Genomic DNA, 26,678 nt, shown 5'->3' with positions numbered 1-26,678 from the left:
GAAAGCACTGTGCAAAGATTGAAAATTCACAGAAATATATATATTCTTTGGACAATGGATTCAGAATGATGCTGTAATAGAGCATAGCTTGAATTACCATAACTGATTTTCTCTTAGAACAGTGGTCAACCTTAGATCATGAATTTAGCTTACTGCAAAAGTTAAACTTGAATACTTTCTTCAACCTCGTTCCCTCACAACAGGAGCCCATGTCAAGTAATAAATTGTGAAAATAGTCAAAACACAACATTTCATATCTCCATAGTCTGGCCAAAACCTTTATTTTTAATCATATAAAATGAAATCAGTTGAAATAGAGCTTTTTTTATATATAGCTTTTACTGTTTAGCTTTTATGGTACGGACACCACAGTTATCGCCACTGTATAACTTTGTTTTGCAGCTATTAGCCTATGTGTCACATTATGTCAATTTTACCTTCCATTGGTGCTTCCTGTTTGTATCTGTGCCCTGCCTAGCTCTCACACATGTTGGCTGTATAGCCAATTGTTAGGGGCTGGGTTATATCAGTCATGGAAAGAGTTTGGATATTGAATTGAAGAAAATTCTATTTTTAATTTATTTCTGGTTTATGGGACTACAGTACTCCTTCATGCAGAGTGGAATGTTTTAGACTGTCTATGCCAAAACAAAGTTTTGGAACTGTTTATAGTTGCACTGATGGGCTTTCAATAAGCAAAAACCTGGTTCTGCAACATCTAACTTGATTACAATGCATTGTATGAGTTTAAATTGTTAATTTCACATAAACTTTTCATCTATCTACCAGTAGGCCTGTGTAGCTAATCAGCAGCTTGTTGCTGCAAAGCTTAAATTCACCAGGTGCTAAAGACATGCTTTATTTAAATGCTCTATGGTTATGCATTAAACTCCTTTCAAAGGAACTCTCAGTTTCACAACACAAAAACCAAAAAAGCTAGTCTAATCTTGCCTCCCTAACCTAACCGGCTGTAAATCGCATCTGTTTCTTTTCAAAGAACCGCAACTGCAGTCGTGCAGAACGGCGCGCTTGTAACCGGCTGTGATGACGTCATTTCAACGCACAGGGCCTTGCTACTTTCGGCGGCCTCGGTCTGGGACGAAAAAGATACTAACTACAAAAATCAATATAAACCTACCAGCACGTTAACGAACGGGAAAAGGTGGCAAAACCTTGAAAGGTTTAAAACGTGCCTGAATGAAAAATTATGTAGTAGGCTATATATCAGTAGTTAGCAAGGTCACAAAACCCAAAAAACAAATATCCACTACCAGGACCTGGATCCACTACCAGGACCTTTGAACACTTTTTGTAAGCAATAATGCAATTTTAATGTCAGTGGCTACTGTACCGTATATGAACTACACACACAAGAGTAAAACTAATAGCCTAAACTCACAGGGCTAACTGTTATAGTAACTAATGCGGTAGTTGCACTAAGCCTATAGCCTGGTAACTGGGAGCTGAGCTTATCAGCTAGGCTATTAACCAAAAACATTCGTACAGCTTTCCTGACAAGCCAGCCCCAAAACCCTGTCAACAGTGTCAACTGCAAGCCATTTGCAATTTGCAATTTTGCATAGCTTTCCAGCTTAGGGTTTGCGAAGGAAAAAAAAACTGATCTGTGTTTCCAATTTAAATTTGAAGTTTCATAACTGATTTTCTTGAAAAGTTGAAAGTTTACGTTGACAAAAATTTAATTTCTTGAAAGTTTACGAAAGAGAGAGAGAGAAAAGATTACGAAAAGTTTAATTTCTTGAAAGTTTACGCGGCAAGCGGAGCGGCTTTATCATTTCAACCATTCCACGTGGCGCGGCACGCGGCAAAAAAGTCAAAAACGGCCGCGTACGCGGCGCGGCACGGCTTGCATCACCACAATGCACATCACTAAGAAACTGTGTTCTGAAAGCTAGTGCAAAGTGCTACTACTACAGCAAACCGGCAGCATCAGGCTAAAACAGGTTGTTTGTATGTAAATATGTGAAATATATAATACTATCATTCATTCTGTAATGATTCAGATGGAAACCACTAACTTGGAGACCAATGGACAGCAGAAATTTTTCCGACTCCATTAGTTCTGTTTTCATGTGCAACTTGTTTAGTGAAAACATTCCACACTTTCACAGTTGAATCATCTCCACCAGATGCCAAGTACAAGACATCACTGCTTGGCTTCTTGGAGCAAAAACAGCATGATGTCACTCTTTCCTCATGGCCACCAAGAATGCCTAGAATAAAAAATATAAGAATTTCTTTGTTTAATTTCACATGCACTGAAGATGAATGAGATTGAGAAAGACATACAGTACAGTATACCGTACCTTGCTTTAAGTGATGTGAGCACTTGGAGACATATATACCTTTGAAACCACAAAGACAAATATAGTTCTATTACCAAATTTTGAAAAAAACTGACACCACCAATTTAAACCAACAATTGAAATCCACCAGTAAATTTCATTACCATAATGTCGAGGGATGTCCTCCTGAATATCCAAAATGTAAACAAGATTTCTTGAAGCGAATGCAAAATATCCATCACTAGAAGTGTCAGAAGCTTTTGTTTGATACCAAACAGGTGAAGAAGGCAAAACTAGTTCCATTCGGTTATATGTCGATCATACTTGCAAAATACATTTCAAAAATTATTGTACAAAAAAATCTGCATCAAATACAACATAAAAATTTATGTAGAACAAATCCCAAAACAAAATACCGGTAGGTAATAATGAGCAATTAATATATCTAAACAAACTTATTTCAATAACAAATTGTAGCAATTGCATTGCAACACATATCACATTAACAGTGGCTTAATGTTAGTAGTTGCCACTAACTACCGTACTTTGTACAGTACGAGTTCTAAAAAAATGCCTCTATCTAGTAAGTAAACTTCAATTTCAAAGTGATCTTGATCTTATTGTTCTTCAAGATCACACAAAAAAAGTGATCTTAGATCAAGATCACCAAAAAAAAGTGATCTTCAAGATCAAGATCACGCCCATCTCTGTGTACACTGTACAGTCTTGGGTGCTGGTTTAGGATCGGCCGCCTTGGTTAGTGACGTCACAAAAATCTGTGACGTCATGCAAAAAAACGCAACCACTTTTAGGAAGGGTGCAAAAACGCGGAATAGAAGTAAAAGCGGAATGCCTATTGATTTTTAATTATTTGTAGGCATTATTATTGATCTAGCGCTAACTTAAACTGTTACTATTTTGTACCAATTCTCAGCAATTCATTTTTACAATAAAAATACTTGCTTTATTAACGTAACAACTTTCACGTTTATATGTTATCTACAAAACGAGCAATCGTGGTTCAGTATAAGCCGCCCACAGTTTGCTGTGATCGATGAATACTGCCTCCACCAAATATGCTGTAGCTTTTTCATTTCTGCTCGGATTCTAACAATTTTACTATCGTTGGATGGCATTATGATTCATCTACTCGAATGGATTAATTGCCAGTCTAAAGTAGGCATTACATTTATGTAGTGCTAACTTAAACTTTACTATTTTGTACCAATTTTCAGCAATTCATTTTTTACAATAAAAATACCAAACCAACACAAATTAAAAGAGTATGTCTTGGTTTATTTATATGTTAACTTTCACATTTATATGTAATCCACAAAACGAGCAATCGTTGTTCAAACGTAACCGCTCGACGAAGCTTTTTACCAAAACAATGCAAACACAAAGCGATCAGTTTCGAGTGTTCAATACAAGCCGCCCACAGTTTGATGCGATCGGTGAATAGTGCCTCCACCAAATATGCTGTAGCTTTCTCATTTCTGCTCGGATTTTAACAATTTTCCTATCGTTGGATGGCATTATGCTTCATCTACCCGAATGGATTAATTGCCAATCTAAAGTAGGCATTATATTTATGTAGCGGGTAACTTAAACTTTACTATTTTGTACCAATTCTCAGCAATTCAATTTTTACAATAAAAATACCAAACCAACACAAATTAAAAGAGTATGTCTTGTTTTATTAACCTAACAACTTTCACGTTTATATGTTATCTACAAAACGAGAAATCGTTGTTCAAACGTAACCGCTCGACGAAGCTTTTTTCCAATGCATTTTTCAAGGCGATTCGATCGTGGTTCAGTATAAGCCGCCCACAGTTTGCTGTGATCGATGAATACTGCCTCCACCAAATATGCTGTAGCTTTCTCATTTCTGCTCGGATTCTAACAATTTTACTATCGTTGGATGGCATTATGCTTCATCTACTCGAATGGATTAATTGCCAATCTAAAGTAGGCATTACATTTATGTAGCGCTAACTTAAACTTTACTATTTTGTACCAATTCTCAGCAATTCATTTTTTACAATAAAAATACCAAACCAACACAAATTAAAAGAGTATGTCTTGGTTTATTCATATGTTAACTTTCACATTTACATCTAATCCACGAAACGAGCAATCGTTGTTCAAACGTAACCGCTCGACTAAGCTTTTTTCCAATGCATTTTTCAAGACGATTCCATCGTGGTTCAGTATAAGCCGCCCACAGTTTCATGTGATCGATGAATACTGCCTCCACCAAATATGCTGTAGCTTTCTCATTTCTGCTCGGATTTTAACAATTTTCCTATCGTTGGAAAGCATGATGCCTCACCTACACGAATGGATTAATTGCCAGTCTAAAGTAGGCATTACATTTATGTAGCGCTAACTTAAACTTTACTATTTTGTACCAATTCTCAGCAATTCATTTTTTACAATAAAAATATCAAACCAACACAAATTAAAAGAGTATGTCTTGGTTTATTCATATGTTAACTTTCACATTTATATCTAATCCACAAAACGAACAATCGTTGTTCAAACGTAACCGCTCGACGAAGCTTTTTTCCAATGCATTTTTCAAGGCGATTCGATCGTGGTTCAGTATAAGCCGCCCACAGTTTCATGTGATCGATGAATATTGCCTCCACCAAATATGCTGTAGCTTTCTCATTTCTGCTCGGATTTTGACAATATTCCTATCGTTGGATGGCATGATGCCTCACCTACCCGAATGGATTGATTGCCAGTCTAAAGTAGGCATTACATTTATGTAGCGCTAACTTAAACTTTACTATTTTGTACCAATTCTCAGCAATTCATTTTTTACAATAAAAATACCAAATTAACACAAATTAAAAGAGTATGTCTTGGTTTATTCACCTAACAACTTTCACGTTTATATGTTATCTACAAAACGAGAAATCGTTGTTCAAACGTAACCGCTCGACGAAGCTTTTTACCAAAACAATGCAAACACTAAGCGATCAATTTCGAGTGTTCATTGTAAGCCGCCCACAGTTTCATGTGATCGGTGAATACTGCCTCCACCAAGTATGCTGTAGCTTTCTCATTTCTGCTCGGATTTTAACAATATTCCTATCGTTGGAAAGCATGATGCCTCATCTACCCGAATGCATTAATTGCCAGTCTAAAGTAGGCATTACATTTATGTAGCGCTAACTTAAACTTTACTATTTTGTACCAATTCTTAGCACTTCAATTTTTACAATAAAAATACCAAATCAACACAAATTAAAAGAGTATGTCTTGTTTTATTACCCTAACAACTTTCACGTTTATATGTTATCTACAAAACGAGAAATCGTTGTTCAAACGTAACCGCTCGACGAAGCTTTTTTCCAATGCATTTTTCAAGTCGATTCGATCGTGGTTCAGTATAAGCCGCCCACAGTTTGCTGTGATCGATGAATACTGCCTCCACCAAATATGCTGTAGCTTTCTCATTTCTGCTCGGATTTTAACAATTTTCCTATCGTTGGATGGCATTATGTTTCATCTACCCGAATGGATTAATTGCCAGTCTAAAGTAGGCATTATATTTATGTAGCGCTAACTTAAACTTTACTATTTTGTACCAATTCTCAGCAATTCATTTTTTACAATAAAAATAAAAATCCGAGCAGAAATGAGAAAGCTACAGCATATTTGGTGGAGGCACTATTCACCAATCGCATCAAACTGTGGGCGGCTTGTAATGAACACTCGAAACTGATCGCTTTGTGTTTGCATTGTTTTGGTAAAAAGCTTCGTCGAGCGGTTACGTTTGAACAACGATTGCTCGTTTTGTGGATTAGATATAAATGTGAAAGTTAACATATGAATAAACCAAGACATACTCTTTTAATTTGTGTTGGTTTGATATTTTTATTGTAAAAAATGAATTGCTGAGAATTGGTACAAAATAGTAAAGTTTAAGTTAGCGCTACATAAATGTAATGCCTACTTTAGGCTAACAATCAATCCATTCGGGTAGGTGAGGCATCATGCTTTCCAACGATATGAATATTGTCAAAATCCGAGCAGAAATGAGAAAGCTACAGCATATTTGGTGGAGGCAATATTGATCGATCACATGAAACTGTGGGCGGCTTATACTGAACCACGATCGAATCGACTTGAAAAATGCATTGGAAAAAAGCTTCGTCGAGCGGTTACGTTTGAACAACGATTGTTCGTTTTGTGGATTAGATATAAATGTGAAAGTTAACATATGAATAAACCAAGACATACTCTTTTAATTTGTGTTGGTTTGATATTTTTATTGTAAAAAATGAATTGCTGAGAATTGGTACAAAATAGTAAAGTTTAAGTTAGCGCTACATAAATGTAATGCCTACTTTAGACTGGCAATTAATCCATTCGGGGAGGTGAGGCATCATGCTTTCCAACGATAGGAAAATTGTTAGAATCCGAGCAGAAATGAGAAAGCTACAGCATATTTGGTGGAGGCAGTATTCATCGATCACAGCAAACTGTGGGCGGCTTATACTGAACCACGATCGAATCGTCTTGAAAAATGCATTGGAAAAAAGCTTCGTCGAGCGGTTACGTTTGAACAAAGATTTCTCGTTTTGTAGATAACATATAAACGTGAAAGTTGTTAGGTTAATAAAACAAGACATACTCTTTTAATTTGTGTTGGTTTGGTATTTTTATTGTAAAAATTGAATTGCTGAGAATTGGTACAAAATAGTAAAGTTTAAGTTACCCGCTACATAAATATAATGCCTACTTTAGATTGGCAATTAATCCATTCGGGTAGATGAAGCATAATGCCATCCAACGATAGGAAAATTGTTAAAATCCGAGCAGAAATGAGAAAGCTACAGCATATTTGGTGGAGGCACTATTCATCGATCGCATCAAACTGTGGGCGGCTTGTATTGAACACTCGAAACTGATCGCTTTGTGTTTGCATTGTTTTGGTAAAAAGCTTCGTCGAGCGGTTACGTTTGAACAACGATTGCTCGTTTTGTGGATTAGATATAAATGTGAAAGTTAACATATGAATAAACCAAGACATACTCTTTTAATTTGTGTTGGTTTGATATTTTTATTGTAAAAAATGAATTGCTGAGAATTGGTACAAAATAGTAAAGTTTAAGTTAGCGCTACATAAATGTAATGCCTACTTTAGACTGGCAATTAATCCATTCGGGTAGGTGAGGCATCATGCTTTCCAACGATAGGAAAATTGTTAAAATCCGAGCAGAAATGAGAAAGCTACAGCATATTTTGTGGAGGCAGTATTCATCGATCACATGAAACTGTGGGCGGCTTATACTGAACCACGATGGAATCGCCTTGAAAAATGCATTGGAAAAAAGCTTAGTCGAGCGGTTACGTTTGAACAACGACTGCTCGTTTTGTGGATTAGATATAAATGTGAAAGTTAACATATGAATAAACCAAGACATACTCTTTTAATTTGTGTTGATTTGGTATTTTTATTGTAAAAAATGAATTGCTGAGAATTGGTACAAAATAGTAAAGTTTAAGTTAGCGCTACATAAAAATGCATTGGAAAAAAGCTTAGTCGAGCGGTTACGTTTGAACAACGACTGCTCGTTTTGTGGATTAGATATAAATGTGAAAGTTAACATATGAATAAACCAAGACATACTCTTTTAATTTGTGTTGGTTTGGTATTTTTATTGTAAAAAATGAATTGCTGAGAATTGGTACAAAATAGTAAAGTTTAAGTTAGCGCTACATAAATGTAATGCCTACTTTAGATTGGCAATTAATCCATTCGAGTAGATGAAGCCTAATGCCATCCAACGATAGTAAAATTGTTAGAATCCGAGCAGAAATGAGAAAGCTACAGCATATTTGGTGGAGGCAGTATTCATCGATCACAGCAAACTGTGGGCGGCTTATACTGAGCCACGATCGAATCGCCTTGAAAAATGCATTGGAAAAAAGCTTCGTCGAGCGGTTACGTTTGAACAACGATTTCTCGTTTTGTAGATAACATATAAACGTGAAAGTTGTTAGGTTAATAAAACAAGACATACTCTTTTAATTTGTGTTGGTTTGGTATTTTTATTGTAAAAATTGAATTGCTGAGAATTGGTACAAAATAGTAAAGTTTAAGTTACCCGCTACATAAATATAATGCCTACTTTAGATTGGCAATCAATCCATTCGGGTAGATGAAGCATAATGCCATCCAACGATAGTAAAATTGTTAAAATCCGAGCAGAAATGAGAAAGCTACAGCATATTTGGTGGAGGCACTATTCACCGATCACATCAAACTGTGGGCGGCTTGTATTGAACACTCGAAACTGATCGCTTTGTGTTTGCATTGTTTTGGTAAAAAGCTTCGTCGAGCGGTTACGTTTGAATAACGATTGCTCGTTTTGTGGATTAGATATAAATGTGAAAGTTAACATATGAATAAACCAAGACATACTCTTTTAATTTGTGTTGGTTTGGTATTTTTATTGTAAAAAATGAATTGCTGAGAATTGGTACAAAATAGTAAAGTTTAAGTTAGCGCTACATAAATGTAATGCCTACTTTAGACTGGCAATCAATCCATTCGAGTAGATGAATCATAATGCCATCCAACGATAGTAAAATTGTTAGAATCCGAGCAGAAATGAAAAAGCTACAGCATATTTGGTGGAGGCAGTATTCATCGATCACAGCAAACTGTGGGCGGCTTATACTGAACCACGATTGCTCGTTTTGTAGATAACATATAAACGTGAAAGTTGTTACGTTAATAAAGCAAGTATTTTTATAATTGCTGAGAATTGGTACAAAATAGTAACAGTTTAAGTTAGCGCTAGATCAATAATAATGCCTACAAATATTTAAAAATCAATAGGCTTTCCGCTTTTACTTCTTTTCCGCGTTTTTGCACCCTTCCTACAAGTAGTTGCGTTTTTTTGCATGACGTCATAGATTTTTGTGACGTCACTAACCAAGGCGGCCGATTTTAAACCAGCACCCAGTCTTGTAGGTACTGTAGTGTTGGGCAATATATTGAATTTTAGATACGATATCTTTTCAATATCAATATTTATTTCAATTTCCTTTGATATTTTAACTATCACAGCCCTAACTCGTAACTGCAAAACAAAATAATCTGGAACAATTGCAATGACATTTATATTAGGCAAAAGTGATACAGAGGGAAGCTACAGGTACGGTACTGCTCTTCCATCAGCCAAACAATCAAAATTTAATTGGTCATCTTTTTTTATTCCAATGATTTGTCTCCTCCCACCAATCTTCCATCCAATGCACAACTTCACTACCAAGCACAATTAAAAAATGAGCTGAGACTGCGCGTGTCATCAAATACAGCTCATAAAGACAGTTGCCCATGAGGAATGAAAGAGGGGAATTTTCCCTTCCTTGCAGCCTGCACCAAGGTTGCCAGATTTTGAAGTGCTAAATATGCAAAAAAAAATTCTTAAGAATAAGCCAAAAATAGGCCCTATGCTAAATTAGAAACGCAACAATTCAACGTCAAAATTAGATAAAAACAATTGAAAATGCAAAGAAACATTTGCAACTATCAAGAATTCAACAACTAGCAAAAATTCAAGGTCAAAATTAGATAAAAAAAAAATTGTGAAAACTGCACCAACTACAAATAATCAACTTCAAAAAGAACACAAATTTATTGACGTAATGTGTGATACATTTCATAATTCAGAGCAAAGAGCTCAAAATTATTTATTTTCATTCAAATCAATACTTTCACTCAAAATATGCCAAATTTACAAAAATACGCCAAACAACAAAAAAATATACCAAATTGCCAAATTGGCAACAGTTGGCAAAACACATTTTGTGCTGGAAAAACCTAGAACATCACACAACTCAGGCGAAAGGGAAATTGAAAAAAGAAAACTAATCGGGAAAAAATGATGGTTTGCGAAAATGAGAGAATTGAAAGTAGTTACTTTTAGCGCCAAAAAACTCTCTTTCGCAAACCATCATTTTTTCCCGATTAGTTTTCTTTTTTCAATTTTCTCTTTCGCCTTAGTTGTGTGATGTTCTAGGCGTTACCTTTGTGCTTACAAGCCACGAGTGTTGTCAGTGAGAGAATATTGTCACTGAGGCCCCGCCACTAAAAGGCGTTGTCGTTCAAAACCTGAAAAGGTTAGTAAATTGGCTTTTTAGCCAAGAACCTCTAAAACGAATAATATCTACCTCTGCAAATTCAACATCTTGTTTTTCTATTAAAAATTTTAATTGTTTACTTTACGATGGCTGGTTATTTTCTAGTTTTGTGTTCTTTTTCTAGTTGATGGAAGTTGAGAACCCCCTGTTGTATCTGTAGCCTACATGCTTTTGTGCTGATGTGATGTTTTACTTACAATTAATACAAATTTCTCTCCAATACCCTACCTTACTTTTGGTAGGCTATTACACTTTTATTAAATTATTAGCTTACTAACTGTTGTCTAAGTTTTTAGTAACTTTTTAACATCATAAAAGTCTAATTACCTACAAAAAATTTATAGTATTGCAGCCGCTGCATAGTTGAGTGGTGAGAACGTTTGCGCGACGTTCGCAAATGAAGTCGGTTCGACACCGCTCCAGAGTTAGTGGCTGTGTCTCGGCAAAACATGCTGAAGAAGGCAGCAGCTGACTCAAAGACGAAACTATAATTATAGGCCTACGGTGCAAGTAGCCTAACCTACGGTATCTCTTTAGTCTTTACAGCTTCTTGTTGTGTTGCATTTGTGATCGCAGTGCAGGCTACGTATTACGTAAGCTACTCTTTATGTTGAGCTCAAAACGCAGCTAAAACATGATAGGCCTATAAGCTATATGGTAACAATAAATGTTTTTTGGCAGCCGATTGTAGTAAGAATTGACGGCGATAGAAACTGGTGTTTCGTGGTAACAATATTAGCCTATGCACATAAAAAACGGATGCCTTATAATTATTGCATCCGGGCCCTACTGAAGAAGTTAGGCTACGGCAGGGCCTATGAGAGGGGGGGTACGGAGGGTACGGCGTACCCTTGAGGGCCCAGGCCTGTGTTTGTTGGGGGGCCCGAAATTGTGGTTTTATAGTTTAAGCGCAAAAATGTTTGGTTAAAACCATCTTAAACGACTGATTTCAAGCATAAAAGTTGTTATTCTTTAGTCCTGGGGGGCCCGTAATCTAACAAATGGGCCCAGAAAGGTAATCGAGTGCCTTTCGAGGAAATTAGTGCCCCAAAGTGGTAATTTAATGCTTTACGTACAAAAATGTTCTGTTAAAAGCACCCTAAATTAAATCATAAAAGTTAGTTATTCTCCTGTCCTAGGGGGAGGCCGGGAGAGGCATAGTGTAGCAAAACCAATTTTGAGAAAAACACGGGCAAAAAGCCCGGGTGTTTTTGTTTTTTTTATGTTTTGTAAAACTATTTGACAGAGGTAGTTTTGGTAGTTTGAGGGGGGAAGTACAAGCACCTTCTCGTGGTCCCTCCCGTCAGTACCATATCTTCAAGAAAAAAAGATATGCGAAGCGAAGCTTGTCATACTCGAGAAAACCAGGCCCAGGTTCAGCGCAGGGTGGATAGGGAAACGCCATTCTCAGGGCGCGGCAGCTCCTCTGTCGAAAAGTACCGACGACCCACCGTACTGCAGCTGAACACCGAGGGCATTATGGCCAGCAAGCTCAGCATCATCGAGTATCTGGCCACAAAACATCAGGCCCTCGTCATTCTCCTCCAGGAGACCCACTGCACATCTGTGGATAAGTTGGTATTACCCAACTTCACACTCGCAGGCACAACCATCAGCAGGAAACAAGGCCTATCGCCACGTTTGTCCATGAGCAACTGAGCTTGACGCCAATTGACCAGTCCAGTGCCCAATCGGAGATAGCGTTTCTATGCATAGACATATCAGGCTATCACATCATCAATGTCTATAAGCCACCACCCTCACGCTTAACACCAACAGCTATCCCAGTGTTCCCCCAACCCAGCCTCTATGCTGGCGATTTTAATTGCCACCACGTTGACTGGGGCTACAACACCACCAACATCGACGGAGAAAGCCTGGCCTCATGGTCAGCCAATAATAACCTCACCCTACTGCACGATCCCAAGGGTGCAGCGAGCTTCTTCTTCGGACGCTGGAACACTGGTACAAACCCCGATCTGGCTTTCGCAAGTGATGACCCCGATAATTGCCAACCGGACAGACGTGTGCTAGAGAAGTTCCCCAGGTCCCAACATCGACCCTCGATTATCACGGCTCCAACGCTCATAATGCCTGTCCCGAACAAGCCTGTTAAGCGATGGAACTTCAGAATGGCTACCTGGGAGTACTATAGCCTCCTCACAAGTGAAGCCACACAGTATCTCCCATCCCCTCACACCAACAACGTGGAAAAAGCCTACCAGGACTTTTGTGATGCAATAACATCAGCGGTAAAACAATCCATCCCCCGCGGCCGACAAAAGACCTACATACCGTGCTGGGATAAGGAGTGCGAAAGCCTCTACTCCGACTTCCTCCACGCCCCTCAGGGCAATGACACCAACAGCTCAGCCACAGCTCTGCTGGCAAGGCTGAACTCAAAGAGGAAGGAGTGCTGGACAGAAGCCGTTGAATCAATCGACTTCACGCACTCCAGCCGCATAGCATAGAGTACACTGAACAACCTAACTGGCAGATCACGTGCCTCTCGTCAACAATGTCCCGTTTCAGCAAATTCCATCGCCTCACAACTTGTGGAGAACGGGAAATACAAATCGAGAGACCGTGAATCGGATAGATCCGTCTTGCAAGAAATGACGGACCTCTGGAGGGTAACAACCCAAGACGGGGACAACATCTCGGGTGAGTTCACCCCGGAAGAGTTTTCCGCCGCCCTCCAGCACATAAAGCCAGGTAAAGCCCCGGGCCCTGACCACCTTTGCCCGGAGCTGATACTCCATGCTACTGCCTCCTTAAAGTCCTGGTTAAAAGACTTCCTTCCTGCTGTTTGCGCCACCTGAGAATTCCCAGAATCTGGATAAGAGCCCTTGTGGTTGCAGTTCCTAAGCCGAATAAGCCCCCAGGGGACCCGAAGAGCTACCGTCCAATCTCACTGCTCTCCATCCCCTTCAAGATCCTCGAGAAACTCATCTACGCCCGTATCGAACCAATAATAGATCCGCAGCTCCCCCGTGAACAAGCTGGTTTCCGACACGGACGATCAACCGTAGATCAGGTCACACTTATGACCCAAGACATTGAGGACAGCTTCTCGGCTAAGAAGAAGGCTGGCGCCGTGTTTGTTGATCTCACGGCTGCCTATGACACCGTATGGCATAGCGGCCTTACCTGCAAGTTACTCCGTCTGCTCCCTGACAGACACATGGTCCATATGATGATGGAACTTGTGCAAAACCGCAGTTTTACCCTCACAACCGGTAGCGGTCGTCAAAGCAGACTACGCCGACTTAAAAACGGCGTCTCACAGGGCTCAGTCTTGGCTCCTCTCCTGTTTAACATATACACCTACGACTTGCCCCCCCACCATCTCCAGGAAATGTGCTTACGCAGACGACCTGGCACTCCTGCACTCAGCAGGAAACTGGCAGTCAGTGGAGAGGAACCTCAGCCAAGACATGCAAACACTATCAGCATACCTCCAGAAATGGAAGCTACAGCTCAGCAAGTCAAAGACAGTGTCGGCGGCCTTCCACCTTAACAATCGGGAGACACAGCATGAGATAAAAGATTGATGGGGAACGCCTGCCCTACTGTGCCGAACCTACATACCTCGGCATAACCCTGGACAGGTCACTCACGTACCGCCGGCACTTGAAGTCACTGCGCAAAAAACTATCTACACGCGTCGCACTTTTGAGGCGATTGGCGGGTTCCGGCTGGGGAGCAGGTGCTAAAACTCTTCGTACAGCTACCCTAGCCCTTGTTCATTCCACCGCTGAGTACTGCGCGCCGGTCTGGTGTCGTAGTTCTCACACCCACCAGATTGATACCGCCATTAACGACGCACTGCGTACTGTGACTGGATGCCTGCGTCCCACTCCAACGGACTGCCTACCCATCCTAGCAAGCATCCAACCCGCTGAGCTACGCCGTAAAGGAGCCACGATTTCTCTCGCTCGCCGCGCTTTGGACCCCGACTATCTCCTCCATGCAACATTCAAGAGACCACCACCTATAAAGCAGCGGCTGAAATCAAGACGCCCCTTTGTGCCTGCCGCACAACAACTACTTAAGAACGCAGAAGAACTTGGTTTAAGTGCGGCACACTGGACAAACCACATGTGGAACACGGAGTGGCAAAATCACACCTCCACGCTCCGTGACTTCATACCCGACGCCGATCCCCGTCCGCCAAGGATGTCCCTCGCAAGGCTTGCGTGGGTCAGGCTTAACCGCCTGCGAACTGGCGTCGGCCGCTTTCGTTCGGACATGCACAAGTGGGGCCTGGCTCCTTCATCAGAATGCGAGTGGTGGTGCCACTGAACAGACCGCAGACCATGTCATCCACCACTGCCTAACCCACCGGCCTCCACACGGTGCGCATGGTCTGAGGGTCCTGGACCATGAGACTGCTGAGTGGCTGAAGATTTCCTGCCCTCCAATCTAGCTTGGAAAGATCGCTCATACGCCATCATCATCAGAGGTAGTTTCACGCTTATTTCACTTCAAAATGAATTTCGGAGTTAGAGCAGGAGCTGGAGAATACTTACGGAGCAGGACCGGAGCCGGTGTCAAAAAAAGCGACTTCTCTCGTTCACCTCTGCTAGTGCTGGGCATGTGGTGAATGTAAAAGTTAATGAAGAAAGGTTAGGATTGGTCAGATGATTAACTTGATTATGTTTTAACAAGATGTTATGTTTGAGCCATGGTAGAGAGCTTGGCTTGTACCAGATACATATAACGCTCAGTAACGTTAATGGATTTAACATTAAACACACAAAAAAAAACATGAAAAAACTACTAAATCCAACATTTTCGACATGACATAGGCTACCGGTAGTGTCCTCTTCAGAAATAATTATAAGCTACATCTAAGAGAAATAAAAAATGAATTTAAAAACTTTACATTAAAGATGTAGGCTACAATAAGCGACACCTCTCAACAGCAGTACAGCACCATCAATAACTGACACACGAACTCAATGCAGGATACAGAAACTGGCGAGGGTCAGATCACATGATATGCACAACACAAAATAATAGTTTTATTGCAGCCTGATACTATTATTGCGCACAGATGTCCAATTCTGCAGTAAAATGTTGTGTGGTGTGCAATACGCCTAAGCAAACATCACACTTTTTGCCCAAGACAAAGAGGGCCTGGAGTGAGATGGAGGGGCCCGGAATGACTCTTCGTACCCCTAGTGAAAATTTCTCTCAGAGGCCCTGGGCTACGGCCCTGATTTAATGACAGTTCAGCTCAATAAAACATTGGAAAACTCTACAGCTGTGATAGCCTACCTCAAACATAATTTTATAGCCATTATCTATTGTTCTTTTTAATTTGTTTGATTTGACTAAATAGCCTAAACGAAGTTGGTGAATGGCATTCTTAAAGTTATTTATGTAGCCCACGTTTAACAAGGCTTATTAGCCTACTCCAATTGAATCATATTCAGTGCAAGTAAGACAATTATTCTCATTTATTATTATAAAGACACAATAACGCTGGATGGAATTTCAACTCTACCAGTATTGCAGACTAACGGCACTTTGCTTTGGCACTAGCACACTGCAGTAGCGCACCCAGAAAAAAAATTAAGGGGGGCTAATTCAGAAATGTCAGCCGAGTGATTTACGACAATAGTGTCCAGACACAATTGATGAAAATGGCTGTTTTAATGTCTATTTTAGTGGCTCTCAACCGAGCGTCCGCAAAGCGATTTCAGGGGGTCCGTGAAAGTTTCCGAGTTTGCAGGATGATTGATAAATTACGAAATTTAAAAATTGGTTGGTTGTGCTTTATTTGTGTGTTGCCGTGATTTTTAAACTGTATTTCACAACGAACTGGTGCGATGTCCTTTGAAAGTTCAAAGGTTAGTGGTCACAGCGGTAAACCATAATTTCTTCGTGGGAAAATTGTAACTTAAAGTTCCCGGATCCTTTCGTCTGCATATAATGACCGAAGAAACACACACTTGAACTTCTTTTCAAAAAGTGTATTTCTGTAAAAATTAGCCCACGGCTACCGAAAACGAGGGGGTGCAACGCGTACACCACTGAAAACTGTCACTACAGAACAGATTACTTGGATAAAAGACGGAACTTTTGTCCAGCTAGCAAGCACTAAGCCAACAGTTAAATGTGCGGCCAACTTTCAAACAATCATTTTACGAATGACCAGAATAGATAGCAATATCTCAAATTCACGTATGCAGTACTGTGACGCAATAATGAAAGACAATTATGAAGTCATTCCAACAGGTGTTTAAAGCTGATGTAATATTTCCTGTTTAAACAGGCCCAAACAGGCCCAAACAGGTCTGACACAAGTCTATGAACAATGGTGCAATTTCGGCACATTTTCTAGCAAGTTCCATGACGTAATATTCAGTAGACTTGAACGGTTTTTATATGACGTTTGATTTGTACAGAGATTGGCCGTAACATAGCGGCCCCTAGTTATGACAGTCTAACATGGCATAACTAAAAAAGAATTGAAGGACAATCGTGAGCCAATGAATAAAACACACGATACACAAATTTTTTGAATCACTCACGTTTAAGTTAATACGCAAATACAAAGGGCATGCAAAGAATGAACAGCAATAAGAATAAATACGACGATACATGAAATTGGTACCATAGGTACACGCTAAATGACGCTATATACAATAGTTGCGATAATAACCGACTGTTCCGGGCTCAGACAAGTATCGGCCACCGCAGACAAACCAGGCTCAAACCCTAACACTTAGGTGTTCTTTACGGGGGCGAGGCACGAAATATCCCTCAACACGTAGTCCACTTTTACTTTCCCCGTACTCTCATCATAGTTGCAGACGGCAACTTTGGCTCTACGAACCACAGGCTTCCCTTTCCTAATTTGTGGAACTACCTCATGCACCCTCCCAAGTTGATACTTCCCACGTTTACCAATGTCTTGGAGAGAACCTACCACTACAAGTTGACCAGGCTCCAAATTCTCGGCCATTTTTAGCCATTTTTTCCGGCCCTGAAGACCTGGCAAGTAAAAATCGATCCATTTACTCCAAAACTGATGAGAAAGTGACAAATTGAACCGATAATCCCTTCTTAATTGGTCACGATCATGTGGTTGCCCAACAGCACAGTATGGGTCTAAGTATGGGGTCAAAAGTGAGGCAGGGGTGATGACAGTAAAATCCCTAGGGTCGTCACTCAAAGGTACCAAAGGGCGTTCGTTCACGATCCGAACGGCACTGCCTGTGTACGTAAGCAGTTCAATAAAATTGGGCTTACGAATTGAAGAGTCCAAAATGTGAAAAAAGTACTTGGTCATATCGGCCACGAAACCAAATCTACTCAGCCGAAATCCAGCCAAGAGATCTGCCAGAGGATTTAACAAATCAGGACGCGAAAACATTACCTCATTAACACAAGTTCCTCGAAATTCAGATTGTTTTAAAGCCTTCTTCCTTAAAGCAGCAGCTCTATCTGACGCCAAAACAAATTTGTTAGGTAAATCAATATCTTCCTTCAACGGTACAGGTATCTCAAATCGACCATCTTTCAACTCAATATTCGGTTCGACAAGTTCTCTAGCCAAATTATCATTGCGAGACAATTCACAGGTTTCATTTTGCAAAGTCAAATCCTGAATGACTTTATTCAGGTCTGCTATTTCCATATCGCGAGACTCAATTTTACGCTGAAAGCCAGAGATGACATCCGACTCTGAAGACGTCTGCACTCTGCACACTTTAGCAACGCTTTCAACTAAGGGTGACTTACCACCACAAGCCAACCAACCGAGAGGAGTGAGCAAAGCATGCGGTTCACTACGATTGTCACCAACACGCTCTTCTTTTGCACACATCAAATAAGCGTTGTCGTTGCCAATCAGTACATCTACAGTACTACAATCATTCAAATGAAACATATTCACGTCATGAAAATGACGGAAACCACTTAAATCTTGTTTATGGGGTAAAGTTTTAACATCGTCAGCCCAAGCTGGGTTAACCACCGAGGTTATATCACAAAACAGTTCATCAGTCTCTAACGACTGGATGTTGAGTTTAACAAGGTCAGCACAAGTAGGTTTCTGACCAGCCAGAGTATCTATTTTAAACGACGCTTTATCATACGGTTTAAGACCAAGTTCGCACACCAAGTCACTCGAAACAAAGGTCAACTGCGAACCAGGATCATGCTGACAATACACCAACTTCGATTTGCCAGTCATTGGATTCAAAACACGAGCAGCAGTAATGCGGTTAAAGGCTGCTTTAACATTTCCAATCTTAACATTACGCACAGGAACTCTGGCGCCAGCCTCATCTTTACCGACCGAATCCAGAGAATCACGGGACGTCACATAAAAATCATGCAGAAGAAAATAGTGTTTCCTATCGTTGTTAGGCCCACACTGACGACAGTTGTTTGCATGATTACAGTCCTTAACCATATGCTGGCGCAAACAGTTCAAGCATTTTCCAGCTTTCACAATGACATCTCTCCGACCTTTAGGTGTCAAGCGCAAAAATTCTTTACAATTAGACAAAAAATGATATTCAACTTGACCACGTGATGAACAACAAAAACATGCCGGTATGTCACTACGTCTGGCCACACCGCCGCGCGGTGCGCCAACAGCAGTCGAGTACTGCGAACTCCCTGAAATCACATTATCATGGGGTTTTACCGACGTCTGCCTAACCGGACATGAAGGCAATTTTCCTTTGCCAAACTTTTTAAATTGCTGCGACTCACCAGAGTCGCCCATTAGCATAATGCTAAAATCAGTCGACTTGCGCGTTTCCTCCCGTACTACAAAATCAAACAAACTCTGAAAAGTAGGTTCCTCAGTGCTACCATACTGATCACCTAAAAAGTCAAGATAACGCTGCTTAGCGTCAAACGGGAGTCGCTTAGCCAAATCCAAAACAAAACGTCCTTCTAATTTATCACGCTGACCATAAGCTTTCGCGTAAAGCAAACACTGCGACAATTCATTTTTAAACTCTTTCAAATCACTGGAAGAGATCGAAGTCAATTTGCTACCATAGCGATACTTTCTAATTTCTGGTTCTGCAAAAAGACCTCCACGAACCCCAAAACGCTGAGACAAGCGAGCTAACGACATTTCTATCCTGTCTTCTTCTGACAAGCCAGGGGTGTCAGAAACCAAATTAGCAATCGTTTGTGCAGCTGTTCTAACACAAGCTGCTTGCAACAAAGTCAAACGAGTTCCCTTAAAGGGCGAAGCTGCCATCAAGGCCATAACACGATTTTTAAAGAAGACAAATGGCATATTATTACCATCGTAACCAATCAAGGCCGCCTTATCGAAGAACGTCCTACTATTTTGGTATTCAAAAAAGCAATCCTGCTGTTGAGAACTCGATTTAGCGGGAGAAGACAAGCTATATCCCTTAAGGGGCTGAGTGGGCTCAGTCACATGCACAGCCCGATCACGATCCTCAAACACGTTGAAATCAGGAGACACGATGCGCCTCTCACAACCACCCAAATTACGTGTAGCTGGGCGATCAGCAACTAGCGGCGCAGAAAACTTTGAAGGGGGCAAAGCATTACTGCTAATGGCGGCCCCGTGACCTGTACGCTCTGGGGGAGGAGTTCGGTTGTAATTTGCAGACCTTGGCTCTACAGCCTTCGGAAGACCCTTAGCCGCGGCCCCGAGACCTCCTGAAACAGCTGGAAAACATGTGGATTGTACAGGTCCACTTACAGATTGAACAGGCGTCTGGAAAAGGTTAGGTAAATTAAACTGTGATTGATGTTCACTTCTGGAATGCCTAGAAGAGCCCTTCCTAGAGCTACGCCGGGAGCCCAACTCAGAACGATATTCAGCTAAAACTACCTCTTTACGTTGTTCGGCCCTCAACTGAGCGTCTTTGAGTGCGAACTCAGCAGCTCTAGCTTCGGCTCTCGCGGCGGCCTCAGCAGCTCTCGCTTCGGTCTCAGCAGCTCTCGCGTCGGCCTCAGCTCTCGCGGCAGCCTCAGCTCGTATGGCCTCAGCTCGTATGGCCTCAGCTCTTGCGGCAGCCTCTGCTCGTGCGGCAGCCTCAGCTCGTATGGCTTCAGCTCTTGCGATGGCCTCAGCAGCTCTTGCTTCGGCCTCAGCTTGGATCTGGAGCTCCTCTCGTCTTAACTGTAGGTTAATTTGTGCAACTATCCGTGACGAGCTCTCAGACATCCTAGTGCTTACATTTGAGGCGCTATCCTCAGGATGTATGTCAGCATCCAACCTATCTGACAACTCACTTTCTTTTTGTTCGAAGTTATTTTTTAACGAGTTAAATTCGGGATCTACCCTATCACGAAGTTCTGCCAAGATTGCAGAGTTAACAATTTTACTCAAAAGAGCATGGAAATGCCGTAATTCCTCTTCTAAAGTAGATAACTTAGATCTAAAAATTAACAGTTCCTGCTTATCACTCAAAGAACCTAGGGCTACAGAAAGTTTCCCAATTTGAGTCAAAATATCCCGTCTAAGATGCCGGGCCTCTCGAACTGACTTAGCCTCATCGTTAATGGGTCCCTCCCCAGAATGGCCTGCCCGACCGCAAAGAACATCATCAGGCTTAAACTCAGTCGAGTCGACGGCGGTCGAGTCCCTGTCACCACCGAGTGTAGACATATTAAATGTTAGGGCTAAATTTAACAATTAAAAAATTAAGTTACACAAACACACAAAATTACAGTAGTTATAAAAAACTTAACTGCAAAGACCGTAAAAATACAAAAAAGAATTTAAATGCACGATACCGTAGCTGTACGAGTATGTGAAGTCCAAACGTCGACAAAACTTGCTTGGATTCTTCCACTTGAATCTTCAAGCACAGATGGATTGCCTTTAATCTTCTTTCTTGCCAATAAATGTCAAAGTTATTTTTCTTCTGTACCAAACTGAGAAGAAATGTCTTTACTTTTTAGCTTAAAGTTCTTCAGTTGCCTACCGAGAAGAAATGTCTTTAATTTTCTTTGCTTCTTTAGACTACCAACCAATAAGATCTTCTTTTATTATTTCTTTGCTTCTAAGTGCTTCTGTGCCAAACACTAGACAGAGAATCGTCTTTTATTTTTTATGGTCACAGCGGTAAACCATAATTTCTTCGTGGGAAAATTGTAACTTAAAGTTCCCGGATCCTTTCGTCTGCATATAACGACCGAAGAAACACACACTTGAACTTCTTTTCAAAAAGTGTATTTCTGTAAAAATTAGCCCACGGCTACCGAAAACGAGGGGGTGCAACGCGTACACCACTGAAAACTGTCACTACAGAACAGATTACTTGGATAAAAGACGGAAATTTTGTCCAGCTAGCAAGCACTAAGCCAACAGTTAAATGTGCGGCCAACTTTCAAACAATCATTTTACGAATGACCAGAATAGATAGCAATATCTCAAATTCACGTATGCAGTACTGTGACGCAATAATGAAAGACAATTATGAAGTCATTCCAACAGGTGTTTAAAGCTGATGTAATATTTCCTGTTTAAACAGGCCCAAACAGGCCCAAACAGGTCTGACACAAGTCTATGAACAATGGTGCAATTTCGGCACATTTTCTAGCAAGTTCCATGACGTAATATTCAGTAGACTTGAACGGTTTTTATATGACGTTTGATTTGTACAGAGATTGGCCGTAACAGTTAGGTTTCTTAACTAAAAATATATCATATAAATGAATTAAATTTTTAATAAGGCTTTATTCAACTTAATTCTTTTGAGACAGCAGTCTATTGATCAATGCTTAACTTAGAAATGCAAACGTTAGTCAGCAGTCTATCACCACTCACAGTTTTGCAATGACAAAGATTATAACGAATTAATATTGACTAGAAATGAAAAAAGGAAGAAATTGTTTGTAACGGTCGCAAAATTCTATTGAATTTTTATAAAAATTTATTGAAAAACAGCAAATCAACATATAAATTACTGATTTTTGATGCTGTATGTCAACATAAAGCTCATATTATAACTTCGTCAATGTCATCAGACGTCATAAGTGCGTTGCGAGTTGAGCAATTTTTTCTAAGTGTGTCGCTTCGAAACTTATGAAACATTTGATTCCATTAGCCTACAGGAAAAGCAATATACCAAAAGTTCAGAGACATTTTTTTAAGGGTCCGCGACTGCTTCGAAGGTACCAAAGGGGTCTGCCAAAACAAAAAGGTTGAGAACCACTGGACTCTATTTTATAGGATATCGTATATGTCGTAGTATCATTGTTCATACCTGTTTTATCTTTTTTTTCTTTTTAATTGATTTTCAAATTTTCTGCCCCCCCCCCCGAAAAAAACTCTTAGATCCGTGCCTGATAGTGACAGTGACAATAGGCCAATAGGCCAATGCCCTTCCCTTTGACTAATATTTAAAGAAACTCACACTCGCACAGCCCACAACCCACTGGTTGCCGATACATCAGGATTTGTTTTTCTCAATCAGATTAGAAGTTGGCCTAGTCTAGTGAACCCCATGCTACCAGCACCATCAGCATCCTCATCCTTACGTCCACTCTCGCAATCTTCTTTAGCAGTGGTTCTTAAACTTTTTGAGAAACGCCTCCCTTTTACAATTCTACCAAAATTCGCGCCCCACTTGGTTTCAAAATCAAAAAACATTAAGCAGAACAGCAATTCATTTCCAGGTAAGTTGCATTAATGCGAAGGATATTGTAACTTTTTCGTGGATACCAAATGTTTAATTTGAGGATTAGTAGCAGATAATGCACATCTCAGATCGGCTTCACATGCGAGTTTGTTTTTAGATTTTGTCTTTATGTTCACAAGAGTAGAAAAACCATTTTCGCACAAGTAAGCAGATGAAAATGGAAGTGTGCGTATAGCCACAGCACAACACTCTTGTAAATGTGCACTTATTTCTCCCAGAACTCTGTTAGTGGCATTGCTTCAAGGTTGTCCCTTGCAGTAGAATTTCCTTTTAGCTTCAAGAATTCCTCTTGTACAGTAAATTGTTGGGAAGAATTTTCTCATTTAGACGAAAGGGATTCCTTGTCATCTGCCATTCTGGACGCTTGGTGTCACCCAAGTCTGAAAAAAGCGTTGGTCACAACGGTGGTAAACCATAATCTCTTCGTGGAAAAATTGTAACAAGATTCTCGGATCCGTTCGTTTGTATGTAATGACCGAAAAGAAACACTCTTCTGAAAATGTCTATTCGAGAATTGTATTTCTGTAAAAAATAGCCCACTGGCTGTCGAAATTCGGGTGCAACGCGATACACCACTAAACTTGTCACTACAATGCAAATTACTTGGATAAAGACGGAAATTTCGTCCAGCTGGCAAGCACTAAGCAAAACAGTTAAATATGCGACCAACTCTCAAGTAACAATTTTAAGAATGACGAGAATACATTGCAATATCTCAAACGCACGTAGGCAGCTACTGTGAGGTAATAATGATAACCAATGATAAGTTATTCAAGCACCTGTTCAAGTTTGGCTTACACCTGTTCAAGTAATTAAAGATTTAACGATGATGTAATGTTATGCTGCAGCTGCAATGTTTTACAGGTCTTGCAAGCGATAATGCAATCTGCTCATTTTTTAGAAATATTCCATTACGTAATACGCTAAGATTCAGTAGACCTGAACGGTTTTATATGACGTTTAATTTGGTGAACAATTGTCTGGAACAAGCGTTCAAATTCTTGTTTCCAAAGTTGATGGTGGCACTCCACTTCGAACTAAAGCTCGCCCTTCAGTTCAATTTGGTTTTTCTCAAGGGCATTATCACGGTTGGAAAATGAAGCTGCGTTTCCTTTTGAACTCGACGATGCAACAGCCCCAGTTTTGCTATGAAAGCCTGGATGGCATCATAGTCTTTAATGCGATTAGTATTCTTGCCTTGCAGGAGCAGGTACAAATTAGGGCTTCGAAAATGTCCACCGGCCAACTCGACGATGCCAAATTCCGAAAGACGCTTCTACAACTTCCGCCGACGATGATTGGCAAAAGCATTCGCTACTTGCAATCTTCATTTTTTTAAAAGAGTCTTTCTTGCATTGAAAAAAAAGCTAAAAGTTTACTTTGGAGGTCAAGGTGTTGTTTTCTTTTTCAAGATGACGCTGCGAACGAGTTGGTCTCAAACCGTCGTTGCTCAGATTTTAAAAACATATGACGCATTGTGGTACAACTTGGTCATTTACTATGACATCTATAAAGCCAAACTTCAGATAATTTTTGTCATATTTTCTCTTTTTCCCCTCTCATTTTATGTCAGTAGAACTGATTAATTAAAAATAAACCTTACTAATTCAATGCTAAAATTAAAAAAATAGTTTACGCATGGTACTATTGTAGAATTGGGGATACTGTTGTACTTTTAGCCTCTGTCACTTGTTGGTCAGTCGTTGCTATTATTATTACAACTAAAGCTCGAGGCTGCTGTGTCAGAAAGCCGTTGTGTTATGAGAGTTGAGATGTCGCGCAAACATTTAGAAACGTCTAAAACAGTGGTTCCCAACCTTTTTTGGCTGTTACCCTAATCTCTACCCTGAAGTGAGCCAATTATTCCCAAGATCAATTTTCAAAAACAAAGGTGTTTATTGCTATGTATTTCAATGTACAATACAATACTGAATACAAGATAACAATGCGTGGTAAACATTTAATGCGAAGGTTGGGCCTGGACTTCAGCCGCCAGCTTTGTGATCCTGGGCTTTGTGGTGCTGAGGGCGATTCTTGCGTCACTTTTGACATCCTGGCGATTGCGCTTTTTGTCTTCATTCTCAAGACATTGAAAATCCTTGTTCACAGCGATACGTTGTTGAAAAGATGTCAGGATATTTAATGCCCGTGTCGCTAATGTTGGTGCGTTCTGGAGTCTGCCAATCCAGAAGGGTTTCAAGCCTTTCTCTTGAAATCAAGTTTCAGCGCTTCGTTCATTCGGAGAGCGATAAATTCTTCTTTGGCCGGAAAGTCGTCATCATCCACCTGGCTGTCATCACGTGAAGGGCTCAAAGCACCATTGGAGACTAGCCGCGTCCAAATTCGGAAAGTATAGTTGTCTATCTTCTTGGCTAGCTGGCCTCAGTGGTCAGCTATGTCCTCCTTCAATGCCGCTGTCAAGTCAAGTCCATTACCTTCGAGGTACACGACGACTTGTCGAGTGTCTGAAACTGCGCCACTGTGGCTCTTCCAACTCGCTTGCAACTTAACCTTCGCGATAAATGCTGCTACGGCTACTGTAACAGATTAAACGATTAGGCCTATGGCGCCATCTACCATTTGTATATATGTGCGATTACCATCATTATGACGAAATATACATTCTCGCGAGTTACTGTCTTTACTGATGTATGCGCAAGACGCTAGTTTGATGAAGCTATAATTCAGTATAAGAATCAATATATCTTGAGAGATCAAGACGTTATATGGTGTCAGAATTTACTTAAACCTACGTATTAAAAGAAGAATTATCAATAATCGTTTTTTTAGTCTTAAAACATGGCATATTTTAAGCAGCCTGCCCCGATGAACTTTAACAGTTCAAGCATAGCAGAAGCATGGAAAAAATGGGAGATGTCTTTCCGAACCTACTATGTAGCCGCTGAGATCAGCAAGAAGTCAGCAGAGACGCAAGTCGCAATCTTGCTACACTGTGCTGGGACTGCAGCACAAGAAATCTTTAGCAATTTTGTCTTTCCAGACAATGATGATAATGATAGCAAATACAATTACGACCATGTACTGAGAAAATTTCGGATATATTGTGAACCAAAGAAGAACGAAATTTTTTCCACGTACAAGTTTTGGCATAGAAATCAATTTGATGGTGAGTCTTTTGATTGTTGGATTAATGATCTAAGAACACTTGCAAATGACTGTACATTTCATAATCAAGCTGGTAAAGAGAGAAATCTTCGTGATCAAAATTGTCTGTGGTATTTCAAACCAGAGTATTAAGGCGCGTTCACACTACAGTTATTTTCGCCGCAGCAAAGCGAATCTTTTGTTTGTTTTATTATCGCCTGGTGTCGCTCACTTGCGGTTGCTTTGCTTCAGTTTCACAAAGTGAGCGTGTGACAAAGATCGATCCTGAGCGTTTTTTCTGCTCAGCTGCGCTTGGTTTCTGCGTGACGTCATGCGTGTTTTTGGCTCGAAAGTTGATTTTCTGAGTCTCGGGCAGGGTTGCCAGATTGGCCTTTTTACGGCCAAATCTCAGAAATTTGGCCTTTTTGAAAAG

At 40.4% G+C, this 26,678-nt stretch overlaps 1 protein-coding gene across 1 annotated transcript in view; it reads right to left on the bottom strand.

The window, feature by feature from the left end:
* LOC145783000 (gem-associated protein 5-like) overlaps positions 1-2,631 on the bottom strand; it is a 30,852-nt gene extending 28,221 nt beyond the window's left edge. Inside the window, exons 1-2 of the mRNA XM_082594758.1 lie at positions 2,468-2,631; positions 2,037-2,231 (exon numbers count right to left, since the gene is read on the bottom strand). Of these exons, the coding sequence (XP_082450884.1) occupies positions 2,037-2,231; positions 2,468-2,606 (334 nt within the window). The 5' untranslated portion in view covers positions 2,607-2,631. The remainder of the gene's footprint in view (positions 1-2,036; positions 2,232-2,467) is intronic.
* Between the last annotated feature and the right edge of the window lie 24,047 nt (positions 2,632-26,678).

This window comes from Aplidium turbinatum, chromosome 1 (genome assembly GCF_918807975.1).
Source record: "Aplidium turbinatum chromosome 1, kaAplTurb1.1, whole genome shotgun sequence".
Taxonomy (NCBI): Eukaryota; Metazoa; Chordata; class Ascidiacea; order Aplousobranchia; family Polyclinidae; genus Aplidium; species Aplidium turbinatum.
Note: the sequence above shows the minus strand (reverse complement) of the source record. Positions and strands in the feature narration are given on the sequence as shown.